At 40.1% G+C, this 11223-nt stretch overlaps 1 protein-coding gene across 1 annotated transcript in view; it reads left to right on the forward strand.

The window, feature by feature from the left end:
• The first annotated feature begins 220 nt into the window (after positions 1-220).
• Positions 221-11223, forward strand: part of LOC109927923 (transmembrane protease serine 3-like) — a 40219-nt gene continuing 29216 nt past the window's right edge. Inside the window, exons 1-3 of the mRNA XM_048603025.1 lie at positions 221-235; positions 2304-2442; positions 9899-10015. Of these exons, the coding sequence (XP_048458982.1) occupies positions 221-235; positions 2304-2442; positions 9899-10015 (271 nt within the window). The remainder of the gene's footprint in view (positions 236-2303; positions 2443-9898; positions 10016-11223) is intronic.

Genomic DNA, 11223 nt, shown 5'->3' on the forward strand with positions numbered 1-11223 from the left:
TGCCTGGTATCCATAGCCACCTGCTCACTGGAGAAGCAATATGATAGCACTGTCAGAGCCATTTGCTGGTTCTCTCGACTTTCATTGTTCCTGACACAGGGATTATCGAACCAGCAGCTTTGGCAACTGCACTTTTCATTGCGATTTTGGCAAGACAAGTGGATCCTCTTGGATTAGGTCATGTACTCGCTTTGAGTTTTTCACAGAATCCATGTGAGGAATGTCTTCAGCAGAGGTAAGTAAGAGGCAAATAATTAGGAGCTTAAAGATTTGGCCTGAGGTTCAATCATTTATAGATTTATTGGAGAAATATAGATTGACTAGCGTAGTTAAGCAGGGATGGAATTATCAAAGAGAAGAAAGGCTCGCATTTGTGATAATATCTGTCATGGCACAGGAAGTCCAAATGTGTTTCACAGGTAATAAAGTATTTTTGAAATATAGCCATTGGTTTAATGTTGGAATGTCAATCGCTAATTTGTGTTCCCACAAACAGCAATGTGGCAATAACTTATTTCAGTGACATCACTTTTGAGGACATATCTAACTGGTACATGCTATTCCACCCATTTCTTCACAGTCCCTTGTACATCGCTGTTGCTAGCACTGTAACATCATGCAATGTATGGCCATCTCATTACATTTTCATTCTGTTTACACCGCAATTATGTCACAGTCCTTTTTTTTCTCAAGACTTCAAAAATGGAACTGTTGACCTTCCTAAACTTTCCATGCTCCTCCTTCAGTCTAAAACCATGTCTTAATGATATCTAACTAGCATTTCTTGATTCACACTGAATCTTGACTTGAAACGATTTCATTGATTCTTTACAGTCCTTTATGGGGTCAAGATGCTGATTCTCCCTTCCCAAGAGCATGGTGGGCATTCCTATATCCCATGGACTGCAGCAATTTAAAAAAAGTAGCTCGCTATCACCTTCTCTAAGGCAATTTGTGATGTGCAATAAATCATTGCCTTTCCAGCAGCACCCACATCCCATAACATAGAAATTAAAAATCCTGTCATCCTGGGTGAGGACTGAAAATGGCTTTTCCTTTAGGTTTCTTGAGGATTTAGTACCTCTTGCCAGTGCCAAAACTGTTGCTATCATATTGCCAAAGAAGTGCTGCCCTGATGGAGGATCCATTTTTTGGATGTGGGGTCAAACCAAGCCCATGCCAACCCCTCATATGCGGAGGTAATCGGAAAAAGAATCCATTGTATTAATTTGAAGCACAGCAGAAGAATTTACTCTGTCCGTACATCTTAGAAAACAAGAGTAATATCAATTAAAGAGTTGGTCAAAAATTAACAGAGTCAGAGTCACTTTTAGGTAAACAGAAATTATTATAGTCACACCTGCTGGAGACAAGCCTATCTATTTCTCCACTGTGCGGAATAGAACATGAAATGACAAGCCTTGTGCCAAAAAAAACAATGTGACTCTTATCATGAAGGCACTAGGGAGAGAAGAGTATTGTAGTTTAAGAATAATTAAAATGCTTCAGGATTTAAAATACCATTGTTGCTGCCAATCCCACAGAAGCTATCATTTATTAAAACTCCAGCTGTATCTCACACTACTATGCTATTGCTATTGCCACCAGTCCTGCCTCCAACATCTTTCCTGCAAACCCACCAAGACTGAAACAAACACAAGGAATGCTGAAGGTCCACAGCATCTGCGTAGTGAGAAACAGAGTTCAATTTCGAGTCTGATATGACTCTTCTTCAGGACCACCAGTGGCTGCCGAGTGCCCACCGCTCCGGATTCACCGTCCTTGTCCACTTATACAAACCCTTCCTTATCATTCCCCAATCTACGCCTACAACCGCCTGGTACTGAAAATCTCAAATAGGCTGAAGTCATACATTGAAGAATCAGGACTACATTTATTTCATTGAGCTGAACTCAAACTCTGAGTGTAACTCTCTGCAAGATATTATTTATTTTTCTAGTTCATATTAAGAAGAACTTTAATGTTAATTTTACCTTATTTCTTTATTTTTTTCTACTTATTCTATTAAGACAATGCTTAAATTTTTAAACTTTATTTCTTTTACTACTTTACACTTGGGCTTTTTGTACCTAGGTACCTCTGTACTTAATTTGGCGCCTTGTGTGGCAATGTTATTCACTTTTCACTGTATTCCTGTACTTCTGCACTCGAGTACATGTGACAATAAAATCTAAAATCTAAATCTAAAGATACATTAAGATCAATATTTGATACACCTTATCCCTACTGCTGAGTAGTGGCACATACTTTAATTATGTTTTTGCTTGTTTAATGAACTGCAGGTGCAAGCCGAGAAACTAGGTCATACAAACTTAGAAATCGTTTCGGTCACAGAAGATGAGCTGCCAACAATCGAACTCCCCCACATCGCGCAAAGAATCCCCAACATACTTGAAGCAAGGATATTGCCAGTTGAGGCAGGTAATGAGCGTATTCTTCTGATTCTTCTGTCTTTGTTCATATGACTTTTAGCTTGACTTTTGGCATTTGTTTCAGAAGGTTATATTGCAGAATCAACATATAAAGGGTATGGTTGCAGCAAGTTGTTCATCTCACACAACAAACAAAGACATGAATCATTCATCTTTCAAACAGCCCACTCATTACCACCTTCAGTAACTGGCCATCTGCTATTGCTTACACAACCCTCAAATAAACCAACGACCAGCCCCACCAACAGCAGAAGGGTAGCAGGTGAACAGGAACAACATTGTGTCCAATTTCAATTTCCCCTCTGAATAGTACACCATTCTGACTTGGAGAAATAATGGTACTGTCATTGTTTTCATGATTCAGAGGCTTGAGCTAATCCTCTGGGCCACTCACCACCCTCTGTGTGGAAAAAATGCCCCTCTGGGCTTTTTTGTATCTCTCTCCTACCCCTCTAAACATATGCCCTCTAGTTTTAAACTCCTCTACCATGGGGAAACGCTATCAGCTACCTGCCATATCTGGCCTGTTTCCATGTTAAAATGTCTCTGATCAAAGGTAAAGTGAAAAACCCAATCACAAACAAATCCTTTCCCTCTCAATTATTTGGATATAATTAGTCGGTAAGGGTAAATAATGCAAGAGATGCATCTGATTCCAGAGTTAAAGGTGGTAATCAAATAAAATGATTGCTTAAAAGTCTTCTTCCTAAACTTTTCAGGAAACCAGGACATAACCTCTTCAAAATGCCATACTCTGACATCAAAGAAGTTTCTGATTTTGGTAGCAGTGGGTCTAATTGGTGCAGTTTTAATTACAATTGCCGTTTCTGTAGGCGGTGAGTATAAATTGCACTGTTCAGTTTTTGAGCTGTTCATTTTTCCTGCTCTCTTCAGAATTGAAAACGTGCTTTTTTTCTTCTCGTTTTAAGGGTTTTGATCCTCTTTATATTAGGGGTTTGAAGCTGGAGGTGGGCTGGTGAGAGAATTGTCTTACAATACTATCTGTGCACGAAGTCATTGCAATAATGTGTGTAATTATTCTGTTCACTGCTTGAGTGAGATGGCTAAGGGCATTTTGTTTATCTAGCTGAGTGAACTCTAAATCACTTAAAATAGTAAAGCATGTCATAAGTTATGAAGCAAACATAACAGCAACTCGCGGATTTCTGTGCGTGCAACTTGCAAATCTGCAAGAGAATAACTGGCAGGCAGAGTCACAATATTGTATACATGCAACACATCGAGTCCTGAAAGATGAATTATCTTAAAGACAAGAAACACATACAACACACTGTGCTATTTTTCACTTGAGATGTTAAACCCAATTTGTCCTCTCAAATCACCATAAAATATATCTTGACAGACAATGAATTATGAAATATAAAAAATTACTTGAGTCTAAATGGACTGCAGTGGATCAAGAAGTTGGATTGCTACCACTTTTGCAAGGCAGCTAGGGATGACCAATAAATACTGCCTAGCCTGTGATGCCCACATCTCATAAATAAATAATAAAAGTAGCTGGCAGAACAGTTAATTTAATTTTTCAGTGGTGTTCTGGATAATACTTTTCCCCCAAAGAACAGCATCAAACAGGTTACCACATTCCTGTCGTAGAAAGTTACTGTGTGCAAATTGGTTGTCATTTTTCTTATTTTACAATAGTGATTGCACTTCACAGAGGACTACATTGTCTGAGAAACTCTTTGGCGTGTCCTGTGAGTATGAAAGGAGCTATATAAATGCTAGTTCTTTCTTCACTTTGAAAGACTGATGCCGGCTGAATCTTGAGCAGGAACCTCTGAATCATTCCATTGTACTTTGGGCAGGACATCTATGGGGACGTCTTCATCACTTCTCATGGGTTTGCACTAATCTTGTGCCAAAGTCAGAGCTGGTAGTCTAGAAAACCACTGTGCAAAGTCAAGCCTGAATCTCCTCAGCAAAGTAAATAGCTGTTGCCTTGTTTGTGGCACTGCCTACCCAGATTGGTCACTTGTTCCCTAACTATCTCTCATTGCAGCTATGTGTAAGTTGCTGGGAGCTGTGCAACAATTGCTAGGTTAGAAGTATAGGCTCATTAAGCCCCCCGTTGTGGACTCCAGTTGGCATCTCCTCTACATATGTGAATAAAGATTTTATTTTTAAATATCACTATATAAATACGCTTCTCTCCGTGAAATCCATTTGGATGTTTCGTTCTACACTGAAGATGCCATCTGATTGAAAGCTTTACTTATTCCTGTATGGGTTTACATGGACGTAGTCAATTGCTTTGTTACATTGAATTTTACAGCAGAAGACTCAGGCAATTCTGTCCATCATGTTGTGGGAGGGAAAGGAAAAACCAGTAACTTGGAAATGACATAACTGATTTGAACTCATCTTGAATAGCTGAAAATAGACTTGTTCAGAGTAGCACTATCATTCCCAAATTTTTTTGGGTTTTTAACTGATTTTTCCTTCTGGGATGGAAGTGGGAATGGGGACAAAATTACCTCAGAACCGACATGAGTAAAATAATGAAGGGAATAGTTGGTGCCCATTTAAATAAGATGTCTCAGTACTTTGTTATACTAGTTGTCACGGAGCATTACTCTTCATAGAGAGTTAGCACTTTCTGGGTCAGTTACCAAAATAATGCAGACAGTAGAGACTTCCTGTAATCCTTCAATAGGGAAATGCACAGTTTCAGAGGCTGCTCATGCAAATATTTAGCTCTTCCCTCAAGATCATTCCTCAAAACAGTCGACACTGTGATCCAACTCTTCATTCAGATTCATAGATTTTATCAACTCACTTGATGAGTCAGGTTTTGTCACAGACTCGACGTTTACCATGGGCTTTGAGCAGCCAAGTGTCAAGGTGAAGCTGTGTAGATGGCTCCATAAAGCAGTGTCAACCCCAATTAGACAGACCAGATACTCTGAAGCTTCAACAGTCCCACTAGGAGGCATTACTGATGGAGTAAAGGACTTTTGCAGATGACACAGCGAGAGGAAGAGCTGTGGATAGTGAGAAGGATTGCCAAAGGATACAACAGGATATAGATGGGCTGGAGACGTCAGCAGAGAAATGGCAGATGCAGATAATCCAGACAAATGTGAATTGATACATTTTGGAAGGTCTAATGCAGGAGGAAAGTATACAGTAAATGGTAGGACCCTGAGAAGCATCAACATACAGAGAGATCTAAGCATACAGATCCACAGTTCCATAAAAATGGCTGCACAAGTGGGTAAGGCGGTCACAAAGCCATATGGCATGTTTGCCTTCATCGGTCAGGGCATATATAACTTTAGTAAGGCCACAGTTCTGGCCGCCACACTACCAAAAGAATGTGGAGATTTTAGAAAGGGTACAGAACAGGTTATAACTCAATCAGAGATAGTAAGAACTGCCGATGCTGGAGTCTGAGATAATACAGTGCGGGGCTGGAGGAACACAGCAAAAATCAGAAAAGGTTTACCAGGATGGGACATCAGCTTTCCTGCTCCTCTGATGCTGCCTGGCCTGGTGTGTTCATTCAGCTCCACACTGTGTTACCAGGATGTTGCCTGGTTTGGAGAGTATTAACTATGAAGAGAGATTGGACAAACTTGATTTGTTTTCACTTGAATGTCAGAAGCTGAGGGGTGACCAGATAAAAATTTATGAAATTATGAGAGACATGGATAGAATGGATCATCAAAGTCTTTTACTCAGGGTAGAATGTCAATTACTAGGGGGAACAGAAGTTTAAGGTAAAGGGGGGATAAGTTTTTAGGAGATGCGAGAAGCAAGTTTTTTTACATAGAGTGTGATAAGTGCCTGGAATGTGCTGCCAGAAGAGGTGGTGGAAACAGATACGACAGCAATGTTTAAGAGGAATCTTGACCGATATATGAATGGGCAGAGAAGAGAGTGATACAGACCTCTTAGAGGCAAAAGGTTTTCAGCTCAAAAAGGTGTCACATGTCAAAGTCCTAGTGAACCTGTTCCTGTGTTGTACTGTTCTTTGACCTCCAGGGCAAACCAGAGACCATCTCAAATCAGAGCCCATCTCAAACCAGAGCCCATCTCTTCGGGGCAAACACTGGACTTAAATGGCTCTAGGAAGCCTATGAGGTATGGAACATCGGGCTCTGAAGGACAACCCCGTCTCCTCCTTCTCCTCAGCCTCTTTGTTGACCGCAGAGGGACAGTTCCCTCCACAAGGCTAGAGGGCACGTCATGGGAAGGAGGGGTGGATGCAGAGATTGAAGAACAGGTTAAAGGGGGAAAATGTGAATGGTTTAGAAATGTCCATAAACAAACAAATTGTCTCCACATTACATTTGGAAAATATGGGTAGAAAGTAGTTACTTGTTCACCAAAAAGAAAGATTACAAAATTAACTCTAACCTGAATATACATTTTTCTGTAGTTATGTTGAAAAAGTCTACCCTCACAATACTAATTATATCTCATGAGGTTGTGAGGGAAAGCTTAGTTAAGTTTACAGTGTAAAGAGGCAAACTAACATGATACGGAATCTGGAAACTTCAGAAGAATTTAACCTCCTGTCTCTTGTATATATTTTACAGTTCACAGAATGGTAAATAAACCCCAGAGGTTTCAACAGTGTGTCTTTAAAGAAACAACAATAAATGAGAAATCAGGTGAAAAAAATTATACACTCCCACAGGACAGAATGATGCCATTCATTCCATCTCTTTAGCAGGTTTATCTAGTTCTTTCCCTCAAGTCCTGTAATTGTTTTTCTCCTTTGCAAACTTTTATCCAATTCCATACTGAGTATTATTGTTGATTTGTTTTGATCATCCTGTCAGACAGTGCACTCTGAGTCACAGCAAATCACTGTTTAAAAATAAACTTCTTCATTCTTTTAACTGTCACCATAGAGTTGTGTCTATTAGTCATGGATCTTTCTGCTACTTTTAGCAATTCCCCCGTATTTATCAAAAACCTTAATTACTTTGAACATCTCTATCACTCAACCTCTTAACTTTGTCTGCTCAAAAGGACAAAACGAAAACACAGCTTTCCAGCCTCCCTGCTTATTCATCCACTTTGCACCTTTGTTCAGGCATCTTTTCCAAAGTGTGGCATGCACGATTGGTCACAATTCTCTAGTTGAGTTGCTCCATAATGGATTAGAACAGCTTAAAATAAACACAGAGAATGCTTGAGAAACTCAGCAGGTCTGGCAGCTTCTGTAGAGAGAGAAACATATTTAATGCTTTGAGTCTAATATGAGTCTTCTTCAGAACCCAGTTACAGAAAAACTTAATTGCCTTTGTACTCTTTGTTCTATTTGCAAAGATTAGAATCCCATGTAGCTTTCTCATAGTATTCCAAGCACCCATTGTAACGTTCCTGGACTAGCAATCCAGAAACTTAGGTCAATGTTCAGAGGACATGGGTTCAAATCTCACAATGGCAAATGGAGTAGTTTGATGTCAATAAAATCTAGAATAAACAGTTGATCTAATATCACCAATGTAACCATTGTCCACTGTCCACTGTCATAGACACCTGTCTGGTTCATTAATGCTCTTTGGGGAAGGAAACTGCCATTCTTACCTGGTCTCCCAGAGGGAAAAACTAACTTTTTAAAAAAAACAGCAATATGTAGAAATGAATGTATTGGTGATACTGGAGCACTGTCCTGAAGTATACGAAACATGTTAGACCCAAATGTGTCATTGGCAAGTTTTACTGTTTTGGTCTTTTGGTCGGTATAAATATGAGTCCAGACCCTCTGTATGGATGGGGGTTGGGGATCAAGGAAGATTCGGCTAAATCATAGATATTAATTAGATTTCCATGTTCGTCTGTGTTCAGCTAAAATTACATTATTAGAAATAAATTGTTAATTTTGGTTTAAGTTGTAAACTTGGTGTGAAGGATCAGTTATTTGTAAATGCTGGTTAGGAACAATTGAGCAATTTTGAGGATCATCAAATGTTTTAATTTCACTGTTTTGCAAATCCAGTGTCAGCAAGTCTGATTTGGTTTGGCTTACTATCCATGGGTCACAAAAGTATTGATTGTGGCCTGAACAAGGAGATGACTGGTTCCCATTCTTCTTTACCTGATGCAATGACCATGTTTAGAAGATATCATTTCCTAGAGTATCCCAGTCACACTATCATGCTTGTGGGTCTCAGACATAGATTCACTTATGCCTGGCCTTTCAAATCTCTTTATCTTAGCCTATCAGTCAATATATTGAGAAAATCACAACATCAAAGACAGTTTCTTATCTCCCCCTGGTGTTTACACAGCAGAATGACAGTGTAATTTAACGCATCATTCATGTTCCATCCATCCTTGACAGGGACCGATTATGGCTCATAGTTGCAGGCAGATTGTGGCATTGTTCAATCGTTAATGATTCCAAATCAATCATGAGGCAGGATTTCAGCTAATACGCTCCTTCAATGTAGCGGGGTATATTGTTTCTTGTCCTTCAATTTGTAACTGTTCTCAACATAATTAGGGATTGTCAATAAATGTTGGCCTTGTCAGTGATGCCCACATCCCACCTGTGAAAAAAGAAGTTTGAAGAATGAGAAGTGATCTCATTGAAACATACACATTTCTGAGAGCGCTTTTCAGGGTCATTACTGAAAGCTTGTTTCTGCCTGGCTCAGGAATCTAGAATGTGGGGGACAGTCTCAAGACAAGGGTGAAAACTTGTGACTGAAACAAAAAGAAATTTATTGTTTCAAAAGGTTGGGAACTGTTGGAATTCTCTGCCCTAGAGCATCATGGATGTTGTACTCTTCACATTTAGGTAGATTGATTTTTAACATCCTCCTCTGCAATTTGCAGAGAAGGTGGAAGAGTACAAATAAAGCCAAAGATCAATCATGATTGTATTGAATGGCATTACAGGTTTGGAAGCTGAATTGTCTTTTCCTCCTTCGACTTCTTAAGTTCTTATGATACAAACGGTAAGAAATTAATGAACTTAACATCGTGCTGTCAGGAAGATAACTCTTTTTTCGAATAAAGTTCTTCAATCATGGAGACACAGAGCGCAACCTTCAATTTTGGAAGGGACATCAAATAGGCAGAAAAGGATCAACTTCCCCTTTAAACACACCATTTCATTTTACATTTCACAGAAACGGTAATTGCTACAGACTTAATGTGAATAGCTATCTGCTGAAATGAAAATGTTGTACATATCTAAACAAATCATGCAACGTTATTTGGATTTGAATTGAACCACCTAGCTTCTCCCTCAAGCTAAAATAAACTGTCTTCTTACATTATCATGTAAATGTGATCTAAATCAAAACTTTCATGGGAAGAAAGTGCTGGAAGCAAAACCAGTTTAATCGACGTATAGGTATGAAGATCAACCCAACCTTTATTTAAAGCTTATTCTTTACTCTAAGACATCAACTGATATGAGTTGAGAATAATCATATCACTCATTGAAATTCTCGCAGTTACACACAGTTGCATTGGAAAGTTCCAGTGTCATACATCCTCCTCTTGTATATGGCACACAGCTCGGTGTGATGGTACTAAGGACTGCCCTTCTGGAGAAGATGAGCTGGGATGTGGTAAAGTAACAGATTAATTTCTCTAAATGCTCTTTTCCTTAATGTGCCAAATTTTGATGAAGGAATAACAGTGTGTTAATGCACAGATCAGCCGGTAGATTTGCAAGACTGGAAGCTGCTAATCTCCACCTGCTCGGGGGCAACAGGCGATAAACACTACCCAAGCCAGTGACACCCACATTCCATGAATGAATAAAAATAATCAAGAAATAACTCAATGATGTGAATTACGTAGTCAGAAGAAAGAATCAGTGCGTGTCATGTTAACATGTCGAAAAGTGTTGTTGAACAGAGACACCGAGGAGTTCATGCACATAGTTCTTTGCAAGTTGCATCGCGGGTAGACAGTGTGGTTAAGAAGTTGTTTAGCACGCTTGCCTTCATTGCTCAGACCACTGAGCGTGGGAGTTGGAATGCAATGTTGAGGTTGTATAGAATGTTGGTGAGGCCACTTTTGGAGTACTGTGTACAGTTCTGGCCACCCTGCCAAAGGAAGGATATTATTAAATGGAAATGATTTACATGGAAGTTTCCCGGAGTGGAGAGTTTGAGTTATAAGGAGATTCACTAAGTTGATTCCAGAAATGACAGCGTTGGTTTATGAGGAGATGCTGAATAGACTGGGATTATATTCATTGGAATTTAGAAGAATGACGGAGGATCTTATAGAAACATATAAAATTATGAAGGGAATAGATAAGATAGCAGCAGGGAGGTTGTTTCCACTGGCGGGTGAAACTAGAACAAGAGGGCATAGCCTCAAAATTAGGAGGACCAGATTTAGGACTGAATTGAGAAGGAACTTCTTCACCCAAAGGGTTGTGAATCTGTGGAATTCCCTGCCCAGTGAAGTAGTTGAGGCTTCCGCAACTTCCCCCCCTCAGTGGTCGAGAATGCCCTCAACCGTGTCTCCCACATTTCCCGCAACTCATCCCTCACACCCCGTCCCCGCAATAAGAACCAAAAAAGAATCCCCCTCGTCCTCACGAATCACCCTACCAACCTCCGGATCTAACGCATCATCCTCCGACATTTCCGCCATCTGCAATCCGACCCCACCACCAAAGACATCTTTCCCTCCCCATCCTTATCTGCTTTCCAGAGGGACCACTCTCTCCGTGACTCCCTCGTCCGCTCCACACTCCCCTCCAGCCCCACCACACCCGGCACTTTTCCCTGCAATCGCAGGAAGTGCTACACCTGCCCCC

The sequence above is a fragment of the Rhincodon typus genome, chromosome 11 (assembly GCF_021869965.1).
Source record: "Rhincodon typus isolate 14 chromosome 11, sRhiTyp1.1, whole genome shotgun sequence".
Taxonomy (NCBI): domain Eukaryota; kingdom Metazoa; phylum Chordata; class Chondrichthyes; order Orectolobiformes; family Rhincodontidae; genus Rhincodon; species Rhincodon typus.